The sequence below is a fragment of the Elephantulus edwardii genome, unplaced genomic scaffold (genome assembly GCF_000299155.1).
Source record: "Elephantulus edwardii isolate Elephantulus edwardi_28Jun2011 unplaced genomic scaffold, EleEdw1.0 scaffold00138, whole genome shotgun sequence".
Taxonomy (NCBI): Eukaryota; Metazoa; Chordata; class Mammalia; order Macroscelidea; family Macroscelididae; genus Elephantulus; species Elephantulus edwardii.
The window spans coordinates 1,073,585-1,088,049 of record NW_006399888.1 but is presented as its reverse complement, the minus strand read 5'-3'; the positions used below and the strand labels follow the sequence as shown (position 1 = coordinate 1,088,049).

The 14,465-nt window shown below is 50.4% G+C and overlaps 1 protein-coding gene across 1 annotated transcript; it reads left to right on the top strand.

The window, feature by feature from the left end:
* The first annotated feature begins 1,674 nt into the window (after positions 1 to 1,674).
* On the top strand, positions 1,675 to 4,527 carry GFRA4 (GDNF family receptor alpha 4). The gene is made up of 4 exons (XM_006894203.1): positions 1,675 to 1,717; positions 3,831 to 4,176; positions 4,290 to 4,399; positions 4,481 to 4,527. The coding sequence occupies exons 1-4, from the start codon at positions 1,675 to 1,677 to the stop codon at positions 4,525 to 4,527; spliced, it is 546 nt and encodes a 181-aa protein (XP_006894265.1).
* Positions 4,528 to 14,465: the final 9,938 nt, after the last annotated feature.

Here is a 14,465-nt window from a genome sequence, read left to right as displayed (position 1 = left end):
CCCTTAATGATGGGGAGCCTGCTGGGAACCCCCCTCCAACCCAGGTCTATCAAATCAGTCCAAGTAGGGGAGGTCCCAAAGTCACCAGCCTACCTCACCAGAGGAGGCTGGATCATGCCTGACACCCAGAGACCTCAGTCCTGAGACCCAACATGTGCCTGACTCATGCGCTGAACTCACACCCCAGCTGCCCTTCAAAGGAACAAAAGATGTAAACATCTGGGATCTTTCCTCCTGCCTCCTCTTGTCCTGTCTTGGTATTTGCTTAGTTCCTACCCCTATTCCTGGTCTTTCATTTGATTTGGGTGTGGAGTGTGCTGTAGCCCCCATCACTTTGGGTATTAATCAGCTCCCTATTTCCTGGAGGGGGACAGAGGAAGCTAGCCAGCTCTGATATGTGAGTTGAAGTCAGGAAAAAAAAAAAGAAAAAAAAAAGATGTGTTGCCCTTGGACCTCTGTGAGTCTTCTGTGCAGATTCAACCCTGTGGGGCTCCAGAGGTGGTGGCTGGTGGTTGGAACCTCAGATGGCAGCCAGCACCTGGCCATGCACGGGGCGGGCGGGGGGGGAGGCTAAGCTGGGTGCTACTGTTACAGGCCTGCAGAGGGGAGAGTTTTTGTGAAGTTCAATCACTAATGCGGAGCTGAGGCACCATCTCCCAGGTTATATTGTGTTGTGTTGTGGTGTGCTGTCGAGTCGTGGATCACAACAAATTGTGGCCAATCTTGAGAAGAATGGAAATCGCAGAACTCTTAATTGTGCTCATGCAAAACTTATACTGGATTAGGAAGCAGTCATCAGAACAGAGCAAGGAAACCCCACATGGTTCAAAGTCAGGAAAGGAGTATGCCAGGGATGCATCCTATCTCCATACTTTTTCAATCTATATGTGGGACAGGTAATCCGATAGGCTGGACTTTACGAGGAGAAATGTGGCGTCAGGATTGGAGGAAGGCACATCAACAGTCTGTGTTATGCACGTGGAAACCCTTGGTTGCTGAAACTGGGGAAGACACTATATACATAGTGTTGTTCTGAGTGACAAGTGACTCAGTGACGACATATACCACCACCACCACACAGCACCAACAGTGTTGGTCATGGATCCAAGGAAGATGAAATAATTGACAACTTTAACCTTAAGACAGATGAAGAAAGGATTAAGCTGTTAATGATTTCATCTGGTTTGGCTCAACAATCAACATCCTTGGTACTAGCAGTGAGGAGATCAGGAGACGTACTGCCATTGGGCAGTGATTTTGAGGGGTTTTTAGAAAGTTGGTACAAGACCTAAAAGTTAAAAATAAAGTTATTTTTAGAAAAAAATAACTGTTTTGTTCTAATAGTTAATAATTTAGTATGGGAGAGATGAGTGTGTGTGTGTGTGTGTGTGTGTGTGTGTGTGTGTAGGGGTGTCTTACTGCTTTGTCTCATTTTTGCATTGGATCCAGTGATCCCAGATCAATCTTGAAGGTGCAAGTGTCAGCTGCCCTGCACAGAGGAGGGTGGTTGTGGGTGTTACTCCCCCCGCAAAGGCTCCTCCCACCTGGAGGGCACTGTCAGGCAGACACTCAGGTAGGTTTCAACGGCGCTCTAACACCCAGCAGCTCTGTCTCTAGCTGTCCCCGGTCCTCCAGAGAAAAGAACGTGAAGCTACGACTGTGTTTGCCACCAACATGATCTGCAGTCTAGGACTCGCTCTGCTGCTGCTCCTGTTGGGTGAGCATCTCCCCACCCCACCCCCAGGCCCTCCTGATCCCACTCACTCCTCAGGATCTCAGGGTTGGATGGAAGGGCTGGGGGGAATTCCAGGAGCCATGAAGGAGTGGAGGAAGAGGCTCTGGCGAGGATGTGTGTGTCTGCAGCATGTGTGTGGGGTGTGGGGATGCCTGGCAGTTCTCTGGCCCCTCAGCTGCTATAGAGGACATACTTGTCTCTGCCTTTGGACCCCACAGCAAGCACCCCCATTCTCAAGTCCTCATATCTGTACCAAAAACATTCTTTTCTCTGAAGCCTCCACTTCCTTGTCCTGTCCCAGCCCACTAACTGCAATCTGCAACCATCCCAGACTCTTCGCCTTTCTCATCTCGGCATCTGGTGGGAAGGAACACCACCTCTCTTAGATGGGGCGCTTAGGATGGAATCTGGCAAAGGTTAAGCCTCTTCAGACTGAGAAGCGTGGCTTTGAAGATGGAGACCAGGCAAAGGTGCTCCTGGTGGAAAAAGACAGGTGAACCAAGGAGCAGAGAGCACAAAGAAAACCTGGTGCTCTGTGCCCCAAGGGTACAGGTTACTCTCTCCAGTCTATTTCCTCCACCCAGGACCCTTTTCAAACTCTCAGTGTCTGTCCACCCTCCGGAAAAATGGAGAAGCTACAGCCTCTATGACCCCCACATCCCAACCCGTAGTCCTGGCAAGACGTGGGCTCTGCTGGAGAGAAATCAACTACCCCGGTCTTGTTGCAGGAGGCACCCTCACCTCAAAACACACACATATGAACGAGTGTGGACAGCAGGCTGGGCACCTTTGCTCAGACTTACCGTCTGAGGGTGGTGCTCTCAGGAGTGAGGGCAGGAGTGTCCTTCCTGGGTTTAGTGACCCAGGTCCTAGGGAGGGATGGTTAAGTCCCAGTCTCCCCAGATGCTGGCTTAGCTGACCTTAATTCATTTCCACCCAGTTAGAACTGACTCAGAGCTGACTATTCAGTGGGTTTCTACGGTAGGTGGTTGTAAACTGCATTCACCCTTCTTCAGAGACCCTGATGGATTTGAACCACCAGAGAGGTGGGACGTTTGAGTTTATATGCAGCTCCCTACACACTAGGCCAGGCCTGGTCACATCCTCTGTGGATAGAGCTCACCCTCAGTCCCACTAAACCTTTGACCTGTGACTTAGTGTAGCCCTACTGAATTGCCACTGACCACAGGGGACTTGAACCCCTGATGAATCCTCCCATCCTGATGTACAGGACAGGGTCCTGTGACCTGACAGCAGGGACTCCCTTGGACCCATGCTGTCTCTGCAGTGACCAGAGCCCTGGCAGAGAATTCCTGAGTTTTTACCTGGGCTAGTGGAGGGTGGAGTCCAGCAGGGTGAGATGGCGCAGGAAAGGCGTGTACCCACTTCTAGTCAGGGACTTTGGAGGAGGAATACAGGAGAGGGCACGAAAGATAAGGGAGGAGGGAGATGCGGCAACATATTAAAACTGAAATTAATTGCAGTCATTCAAAGAGACTTATTAACACTCAAACTCATAATTGACTTTCCAGCGAGTTTTCGGAGGCTGTAAATCACAAAGGAAGGGATAGCCCATATTTCACTCACAGAGCTGCTGGTGGATTCAAACAGCTGGTGCATTTAGACTGGCAGCTCCTTACCCACTATGCCACAGAGCCTCGTCATCCTATAGACCTACTAAAAAAATCTGGGAGGGCTTAGAAGAGGGAGGCTCACGTGCCGCAGGTTGTATAAATGATGAAGAGGAGTGTGAGAAGTGTCATTTCTGAAATGTCATTTAGCCACGTTCCCAAAAGGCTCTGTTTTATAGGCAGGAAAAACCCGAGAGGGTGGGAGATTACCCGAGGGAATCCCCTAGGATCATCAGTGTGGCAGTTTGGGGGTGCTGCTCAGGGAGGATGGAGCTTCAGGTTCTGGGGGAGGCCAGGTCCACCCTCAGTGCGCCACAGGCATTCTTCTTATGCTGCAGGAACTATGCACGTCGCCATCTAGCCTGCGACGGGGGCGCCAGCCGGCCGCGCTCGGGCCCAGGAAGGGCGGTGAAGTGTGCACGCCGGGCGCCCCCAGAACTGCAGACGGTCCTTTTTCCCACCAGGGTCGGCGAGCCCGGCTGCAGAGAACCGCTGCGTGGCCGCAGCCGAGGCGTGCTCGGCAGACCCGCTGTGCCGACGGCTGCGCACCGCCTACGTGGTGCAGTGCCTGGGTCGGGCCGCACCGGGGCGCTGTCCGCGAACCCGCTGCCGCCGCGCCCTGCGCCGCTTCTTCGCCCGCGGGCCGCCCGCGCTCACGCTCGCGCTGCTCTTCTGCCCATGCGCGGAGCCCACGTGCGGAGAGCGCCGCCGCCAGACCTTCGTGCCAGGCTGCGCCTTCGAGGACACGAGCCGAGCACCGCCCTCCTGCCTGGCGGGCCTGGAAACCTGCGAGCACAACCCCACCTGCAGGTGGGCGGGCGGGACTGCAGCTGTACGTGTCCGGGGCGGGGAGGGCCGGTGGGTGGGCGTGGTTTATTGGGGGCATGGTCATGCTCCAGTTCACGGCCCCGCCCCAATCGCAGGCCCCGCCTCCGGACCTTCCGGGCAGCCTGCACCCCGGTCCCTGTCGCCCCCGACGGCTGCCCTCGAGAGCAGGCCCCCCGCTGCCGGCGCGCCTACGCTGGCCTTGTGGGTACGAAGATGGGAACCGGGCATGGGTGGAGCAAAGGAAAAGAAGCATCCTCAGCCAGGTGGGCCGATGACTGCGCTTCTCGGTCCCCGCAGGCACGGCCATCACCCCCAACTACGTGGACAACGTGAGCGCTCGTGTGGCACCGTGGTGCGACTGCAGAGCCAGCGGGAACCGGCTGGAAGAGTGCGAAGCCTTCCAGGGGCTCTTCACGCGGAATCGCTGCTTAGGTGAGGGGCCCAGGGGCGAGGCGCAGGAGTTGGGTCGTCTGGAGGCTCCTGGTGGCGAAGGCGCAGGAGCCCTCCTGTTGTCGCCCTGCCCCTTGAGTAGTGCGCTCTTAGCCATGCTCCAGAGATTAAGTAGAATCCTAGGGGTGCTGAGTCTGGTGACCCTGCAAGCGAGGAGTGAGGAGAGTCAAATGGCAGGAACTGTGAAAACACTGTAAGCCACGGGCAGGAGGTCAGACAGACAGACTGGAGGCACCGGAGCGAGCAAGATGGCACAGACTCTGGGAACCAAGAGGAAAGTCTGTTATTACTATGATAGCGATGTTGGAAATGACCATTATAGACATGGTCACCCAATGAAGGCCCACCGAGTCCGCGTTAAGTCACAATTTGCCGCTTGGTCTCTACCGAAAGATGTAAATCTACATGCCATCAAGTCAACTAGACTGAGCCACCCAAAAACAACGAACCTGAACCTTGCCCTTATGTTGTGTCATCCGCGATTTACTCAAGCCCGTTGCTACACTCGGTGTGTCAATCTCTCTTATTTTTTTATATTTTGTATTGGTTTATATACAAAATCCATATACATTGTGTTTCATTCATGTGCATTGTGCTTGCATATTCCTTCATATATATTTAAAAACCCAACCAACCTCATTCTAAGGACCTGGAATTAAACAGAGCAAATGGGGGCGGGGGCGGGGCAGGGAAGCGGCAGCAGTTCTCAGTTTTTCCCTGAGAAGTGGGGCCCCGACTTGTCTATCTAAAAGTCCAGGTCTAGCTGACTTGGACTCCTTTTTCCGCAGACAGAGCCATTGGGGCCTTTGAGAGCTGGTGGCCCCCAGCCCTGCAGGACTCCCATCAGGACCAGCTGCACAGCCTCCTGCAGGTAGGTGTGGGGTGTAGACTCGAACCGAGGGCTCCACACTGCTTCCCTCTGTGCTGGGGCTGGGGGTGCAGCTGAGGGTGGAGCTGGGCTTCTCACTGCCTGCCCACAGCTGCTCTCCTACTCTCAGGCGTCCTCTGCACGTGGGCATCTGGAGAAGAATGCCCTGCTCCACGTTCTATCCGCCTTTGCGCTCTGGGCTCTACTCTGACCACTGCAGACAAGAGGACCAACCTTCCCAACCCTTCCTGGGGCCTCAGGAAACAGGACTGGCAATGCTCCACACCCCAGTGCTGGCTTTTGCAGGTGTGGGTCTGTCCCCTGAGCTGGGGCCTATCCCCTGTCCCCTTAATGGGAGGCACTACTGCAAAGCTTTTGCTTCCCTTTTGTAGATTGTTTCCTTGTAGGGCTTTTTCTCCACCAACCTTGGAACAATCAGGGGAGAGATGGAGAAGGTACAGGAAGACGCTTGTATCTGAGGCTTCACTAGAGACGCTCCCCCAGATCCCCCACACTGCACTGCTGGCCACATGGTACCTTCCCTATGCCAACCCCAGGAACAGCTTACCCAGCTCAATAAATCTTGTGCACAGAAACTGACCTTGCTCTCTCTTGAGATGTGTCCAGTCAGCCACGGGTGACCTCAGATGGCTTCAAAGCCTCTGCCAGCTCCAGCTTCTTCCCTGAAGTTGGGGTTGCTGAACAGAATCATCCCCAATTCCCTGGTCTTAGTGGCAGGGATTCTTATTGCTTCCCATTGTGTTGATTCTGATTCATGGGGACCTGGGGACCCCATGTGTGCAGAGTTGAACTCCCCCATTGGGTTTTCAAGGCTGTGACATTTTGGGGTTAGGTTGCCTGGTTACCTGGGCTGGACTAGCCACCCCTTGGCCACTCAGTCACTCTCTGCCATCAAACTGATTCCAGCTCAGAGTGGCCCTCCAGCAGGCTTCTGAAGCTGTAAAGCTTAACAGGAGGAAGCTGCCCATCTTTCTCTTTCAGCACAGTTGTTGGATTTGAACTGCTGGAGACTCTCGGCCTTTTAGGTAGATGTGCAACATGCTACTGACTACTGTTGGCCCCGCCTGGGGACTCCCTTCATTACATGTCTAAAGCTTTTACCCTTTCCTTCTCTGTTAAATCTCGGATCAAAACAAAACAGCTTGCAGCTTCCTTTGCTGTTAGGGGTAACCGTGTAACACAATCCTAGCCAAAGATGAGGTTTCTGGGAATGCGCTTTGAATGGGAACATTCATGCCTGGAAGCCTCCCACCTCTTTGCTTCACTATGGGGAACACTGAAAGGTGCCACATGACGCAGTGTCCTCTGGGCTCTCGGTTATATAAGTTGATGTTATTGTGTACCATAGAGTCGGAATTGACCCATAGCTGACCTTCTAGTGAGTTTTCAGAGGCAGGTTAATCGCACAGGAGGAGACTGCCCATCTTTCTCCCACAGAGCAACTGGTGGCCTCGAACTGTGTGCCTTTGGGATTGCAGCATAACTTCTTCCCACTAGGCCATCAGAGCTCCATATACTATGTAAGAAGACTGATAATTACTTAAGCTGATTTCTCCCCAAGTTTCTGTAGCTTATAGCCAAACATAGGCTCTGACTGATATAATCTCACCTCTGGAATAGCCCTTTTAGCAGGCTCAGCAGAGAGAGGCACCGTTTTTCTCTCAATATTAATGAATCAGGCAAGACTCTGATTGGCCCGAATGGGAAATGGGTTACATGCCTCTTCCTGTGGCCTGGGAGTGCCATCTGTCCACCAACTTGTGAAAAATGAGGAAGGAATTTTCCAGAAGAAAAAGGAGTGTGGGACAGAGTAATAATGTTCATAGTCTAACCCATTCCCACCTCACAGAGAAGAGAGAACACCCCCAACCATTTTCATGAATGGACAACTTGTAAGGGGTTGGGGAGAGGGGCCGGAAGTGAAAACCTTACCTTGCCCTGGTCGCCATGATTGAATGGGTGGCTTAGATACAGAGTTCAATATTTGCTAAATTGTTTGTCTGTGTGAGAAGAAGGTAGTGAACTCTCCTACTTCATCCATTAATAGTAATATATATATATATATACACACACACACACACACACACACACATATATATACATACATACATACATATATATGTATAGATAGATAAGATAGATAGATAGACAGAGATACATAGATAGATAGAGCAAGTGGGGGGGAGGAAGAGGAAGAGAAAGGAATAGGTATATGTCATCCAAAAGACTGGAGATAAAAGTAAACGAAAACCTATCTGAGAAGAGTAAAGTAAATGCCCTGTGGCATCTTGTCCTTCTTTAGGAAGCCTTTGCAGCTCATCCATCAATTTTAACCAAACAGAGCATCTTCAGCATCAAGCAATTTACAAAAGAGAAGAGGCGTCCTCACCTGGTCACAGCCGCCAGGTGGACATTCTCACCTGGCAGGCCTCGTGCTGTCAGGGGCCAAGCGGCAGAGGGAGAGGCTGGGGGCTGGGGGCACCCACAGGCCAGTGTCATCCTGGCCCAGGTCATCCAATTTCCTATGGTTTCGTCACATGGGGCCGTTGGAGTTTGATTTCCATAATTTCAAAGTGAAACATCCTAGTTCACTGCCTGTTGCTGTGAGTCACACTGGCCTCGTGGTGACCCCATGTGTGCCGGAGGACAACTGTCCTCCATGGAAAAGGTTTTTAGGACATAGATCCGAAGGCCTTTTGTCCTGAGGTGGTCTCAAACCTCCAACCATTCTGCTAGCAGCTAAGCATGTTAACCCTTTGCACCATCCAGGACTGACCTAACTCTAACCTGATGGGGTTAAATCTGGCCAAGTGCCTCGAGACCGTGTTCAGCCTCGACCCTGCATTTGGTGTCCATGTCCCATTGCATTTGTTTGCAGTCTCTGGTTTACCCTCTCAGAGTTCTCCCCCTTGATGCTCTCTACCCAGCAGGTGTCTGGGGTAGGCATAGGGCCAAAAGACAGATTAATGCTAGATACACCTGGATTTATAGGTGGAAACTTCATGGCTCATCAATCAATCCCCTCTCTGGCCTGGAGCCTGGTGTCTTGGTGTAAGGCTGAAGTGGAAACTGGCTCCCTGCTAGACCTTCTGTCTGCTCAGCTCGTAGATCCAGCTGGGCCACATTCATAGAGCCTGCTCACTGTGGCAGGAAGTGACAGGCTAGTGACATGCCCAGAGTTAGGAGGACAGGACCTATATAGGAAGGACTTCAGGAGAGAGTCCCCTAGCTCAACTGCACCTGGCATGCTTATGACAGAAGGCCAAGCCATGGCTGTCATGAGCTGACCTGTGTCTCCCCAAAATATACTTCTTGTTATGTGCCATTGAGTCGCCTGCGACTCATAGCAACCCTATGTTACAACAGCCCCAAACCTTGCTCTATCCTGTACCAATCCCATTGTCTCTGACACACCTACCTCCATTACCCCAGTTACTGAATCAATCCATCTCATTGAGGGTCTTCCTCTCTTGCACTGTCCCTCCACCCTCCCAACCATGACATCCCTCTCCAAGGACTGGTCTCTCCTTGCAACATGTCCAAGTCATGAAATAATGTGAAAACGATGTAGTTGTAAAAAGATTAAGGGTGGCATGTACACCCACCACAGCCCTGTTAGATGTAAGGGGACTGTCCCTAGGGTGTGGCCTGTAACCCCTTTTATCTCCATAGAGATGAAAGAGGAGGAAAGCATGCTGAGATGGGGACCTCAGCACCACCAAGAAAGATATGCCAGGAAGGGAGCACCTCCTTCTGGATTTGTCACTGTTGGAGGAAGCTCATTGTCCCTGGGAAGGCCAAGGTGCACAGAGATTGCCCAGGAACACAGGCTTAAAGATGCAGAAAAACAGGGCCCTTTCTCCAGAACTGACAGATAGAGAGGCCCTTCCCTGAGAACGAGCACCCTGAATTTGAACTTTAACAGTAGAATTGTTTGTTAAACACATTGCCACACACTTTTAAAATTGACGGCCGTGCTTAGAAACACATTTGCTGTCATTTGCGGCAACGTGTTAAAAGACGTCCACTTGTGGCATCTCTGTGATGACAGCAGCAGGTAACCAAGACAACAGCCCTCTCTTCTGGCTGAAGGATGTCTTGGGAAGAGGCTCTAGCAGGGAACCATCACCCCAAACCCCAAAGAGCCTCCAACTCAAGGCATAAGTAAAAAAGAGAAAAATAAAGATGAGTTTGTTGAATTGTGTTGTGTTGTGCTGTCAAGTCAGAAGAGACTCACAGCTGACCCTCCGTTGAGCTTTCACAGGCAATTACTCACACAGGAGGAGGTTGCCCATCTTCCTCTCCAGGAGCAACTGGTGGATTCGAACCACCTGAATTTGAGTTAGCAGTAGAACTCCTTAACTGTTAGACCATCAGAGCACCCTAAGATGTGTATACATGCATGAAAATAAAACGCATGCAAAAACTGAGAAGCTGGATCCTTGGAAAACCTGGATTCCACCAACAGGGAGGAAAGCCCTGGAGGGAGGATGGGGTCCCTGCAGCCAGAGCCTGTCTTGGCCCCAAATCTGTTGTTACTGTCCATAATGACCTTATGTACAATAGCTCTGAACCCTGTCCTATCCTGAGCCAATCTCACTGTCACTGACACACCTTGATCTTAGCTGAAAGCAGAGAGTACCAGAAAAATGTCTGTGTTTCACTGATTATGCGAAGGCATTTGACTGTGTGTATCACAACAAACTGTGGCTAACCTTGAGAAGAATGGTTAATCCCAGAACACTTATTTGTGTTTCTGCGAAACCTATACTTGGACCAGGAAGCAGATGTTAGAACACAGTCAGGAAACATTGCATGGTTCAAAGTCAGAAAAGGTGTAGCAGAGAATATGAGAAAAATGTCTATCTTCCACAATTCTTTTACTGTTTAGGAGACAAAAAAGTTCAAATTCAAGGTGCTCATTCTCAGGGAAGGGCCTCTTTGTCAGTTCTGGAGAAAGTGCTTTGTTTTTCTGCATCTGTAACCTGTGTATCTTCTATGTACATCCACTCTTAACTACCTTGACAGGAAAGTGGCATAGCAGAGGTGAAGACCGACCCATGGCTCCACCCAGATGTCAAACCCTGGTCCGTACCGTTGAAACTGTGTTCTCACAGGAGGAAACTGGTATAGAGAGCCGATTTCCAGTCTCTAGCACAGTTCTAGCTTCCTTATTTAATTTTGCTCCTTTCTCCCCCTCGAACACACCCACACAGATGAAACACATCCGTTTTACCCCAGGGGTAAGTATAATGTCCCGTCTGGTTCTTGGTCCAGTTCAAAGGTCAGACTTCTGGGTGATGTGGGACTTCTTTCAAGTGGCTTTTTGAAGTTCTACAACTGCTGAATTAACAAGACGGGCTGTGTTGCCGACCTGAAGGCACATGGTTCAAATCCTCCAGCTGTTCTGCAGGACAAAGATGAGTTATCTCCTCTGCAATTTACTGCTTCTGAAAACCTGCTGGAGGGTCAGCTGTGGCTCAGTTCTGTCTCAGTGGTACATAACAATAGCAACAACTCCACCCCAGAGGAACTCATCAGCTGCTCTGTGAGCGAAAGATGGGACAGTCCACTTTCATAAGGATTTACTACCCTGGAAACTACAGGGGCAGCTCTACTCTGTCCTGTGGGGTCATGGGAAGTCAGAATCAATCACAGTGGGTTTAGTTTCATTTTGAGCAATGCAATTAAACCCACGCAGGAAGGTGGATGACAGGCACACGGCAGATTTGGAACCCTGCTTGCACCCAGCCTTGAGGAGGGGGAAGTTCCTTGATCCCCTCCGGTTCCCTCTGCGCCAAATGTCTGCCTTGCTCAAAACAGCCAATAGCAATCCTTACAAACCCCATTCTGCTTGTATCTGACCTCTGCCTGGATGCAAATATCCAGCAGTCTGCTTTCCAAGTTCTCAAGCCCAACCATTCTGGCAGATGTTTTGCCCTCAAAGCAACAAGGATTTCCAGTTGCTGGAATTGTTTCCTGCCACTCTGGGCACTAAGTCATATTTTAAACTTTAATTAAAGGTCTGTTCTGGAGAGGGTGAAACCAGGTTGCTCAGTGGAGGCAAGGGTTTTGAAACTCCATCTTATATTTTGGGCATGTGGCCAGGAGGGACCAGTCCTTGGAGGACATCATGCTTGGAAGGATGGAGGGACAGCGCAGGAGAGGAAGGCCCTGGAAGAGATGGATTGATTCAATGACTGGGGTTTGGGGGCTGGGTTTGTCGGAGTCAGTGAGACTGGCTCAGGATAGAGCAGAGCTATTGTACATAGGGTTACTAGGAGTTACAGGTGACTCTGCGGCACATACCACCACCACCGCCGCCGCCGCCGCCGCCGCCGCCTTATACTCCATGCCATCAACTTGTATACTGTTTGTTTTTAGGTGCTGTCTAGTATGACTCATGGTGACCCTGTGAACAGCAGATCCTATCCTGTGCCATCTTCACCATCTCTGACACCAAGCCCATTGCTGTAGTCACACTGTCAATCTGCCTGGTTGAAGATCTTCCTCTCTGGTGAGAGTAAAAAAAGTTGACTGCTACAACTGCCCAAATGTCAGTAGCTGAGCACTTTTCAGTGATAGAAAGACCCAACACAGCTCATGCCAGGGCGGCGGCTTCCCTCCTGGTGACTAGGGATCCTCCAGAGACCCAGGGAGAGCCTCGTGAGGAAGCACTTTACGGACCACACTTGGAATTGCTTATGTCATTTCTTCTATTTCAGTGGTCACAGACCAGTTTATAGCCGCAATCTTACTGCAATCAAGTTGGAGAAATGCAAAACAGAGGAGTAAGTGGAACACATAGCCTTGTCTCTGTCATGACACCAGTGAAATGGCTGGTGTCTCTACTGGCCTCTCCCAGTATGGTTTCCAGCCTCCGTGGTCTCGCTCTTTTAGTCAGACCTGAGCTCTGGTGGGCGAGCCTGCTGCAGGCTTCTGCCTCTCCACCCGTCACGGTATGACTGACTGTCCTGTGATTTTTCTCTTCAAGAAGTGCTCTCAGTTTCCCACCACCCTGCTCCAGCCCATGGACTCTACCCAGGGGCCTGCCAGGCTCTACTGTGACCCCATTCTGAGGGCAGAACCCACCTAGTGCTGCTTGACCCACGGAGAAAGAAGACTTAATGATTTAATCAGAAAATAAAAACTAAAAACCAACAACCAAACAAAAAAACCCCAAGGACAGTGGTGAGGTCATAAGGACTGATACATATTGACCTGTGTTCTCCCAAAATACCTGTTGTAAATCCTAACCTGTGGTTAAAATCCCATTTCGAAATGGGCTTTCTCTGTCATGCTGAACAAGACAGCATTCGTATACCTTGAATGTGTACCTTGAATGAATCTTTCTGAGACGTAAAGATGATTAAACAAGTGGGAACACAGTTGGGGAGACTGATGCCAAACTTGACAGAGATCCCCAAGAACAAGCACCTTCCCTGGATCTGGCACCCTCACCATAGATCCCTAGCCTCCTGAACAGGGAGGAAGTAAATGACTATTTCTTAAAGTCACCCACCCACTCACTTGGGGTCTTCATACAGTTAGCAGTAGACAAACAGTGAAGACAAAGTGCGTCAGCACAGCTGAGCCGCGAGCAGCTTGGAAAATCAGGAGAAACACAGGAGAAGGGAGGTCCTTGTTCTCCAGAGGCCTCCTTCCCCAGCCCTGGGGTCCAGGGTGGTGCAGAAGGGTAATACATTTCCTACTGGAAAACCCGGATTCAAGTCCACGCTGAGGCACCACAAGGTGATCTCTTCTGGAAAGACGGTGCACGGTCCTCTGATGCCCACAGTCCTCCGATGTCCACGGTCCTCTGATGCCCAATGGACACCGTGAGTGGGAATTAACTCAACAGCAACAGGGTTGGTGGCCTGGTGGTAAAGTGCTGTGCTGCCAACCCAGAGGCAGGCAGTATGAATCCACCAGCTGCTCTGGGGGAGACAGATGGAAAATCCCCTCCTGTGAGATTTACTGCCTGTAAAAACCCACTGTGGTTCAACCTCAAAGGCACATAACAATAAACCTCTCCTAGACGCACATAGGTGACCCTGGGGATTTGCCGGACATCCACTCACAAGCTGAGGGAGGCGGCCATGAACTCCTCAATCCAAGTGGTAGCGACCACCAGGGCTGGATTTCCCCCTGGAGAAAAGTCTGTCTCTAATGGGCTCACACCATGGATGGCAAAGCTTGAGGCAGTCTGAAACCACCAAACTTCTTCAACATTTTCCCCCTGTACAACTGTACTGAGTAAAATGTAAAAAAAGAGAACAGAAACTAAACAGACGAAACCCACATTTTTACCAGATCTACTTTTATTTCAGAAGGAGTTTGTATTATAGTATTTACTTCTGTTTATGTACAAGTCCTTCACATTTGTGTTTAAAATGCACAGACCTCCCTTAGTTCTCTTGTTCCTGCTTAAATTAGTTATTTTACAATACAAAAAATACCAAAAATTGCAGTCCTAAATGTATGTATAACACCCACCACCCCAGCAATGAAATTGTTTACAATACTTACTCCATATTTACATGAGTGCAAGAGATGCTAAATTATACATATTAACAAACTAAGCTTGAGTCCAAATGAACAAACAAAAACAGAACTGACTACAAAACAAAAACATTTCCAGAGCCAGAATTAGTTCAACAAAACAGGTTTCACTAGTGTTTAGAATGTTTGTGCACAAGTTCAGAGTTACTGAAAGCCATTCCATTATGGCCTGTGAGAGAAGTTGCTGGCTGTCTCCTTGCACGTCCAGTCCCTGTAGGTGGGGGTTTACCAGAGGTCGTCTCCTGGGGACCTGGCTCTCCATGGTCTGGCATCCAGAAACCACCCACGGTGCATTTCTAGGATCTGGGCTCAGTCTGGGGCATTGAGTAAACAATCACTTCAGATGAGAATAGTGCATGTCCCACAGGCG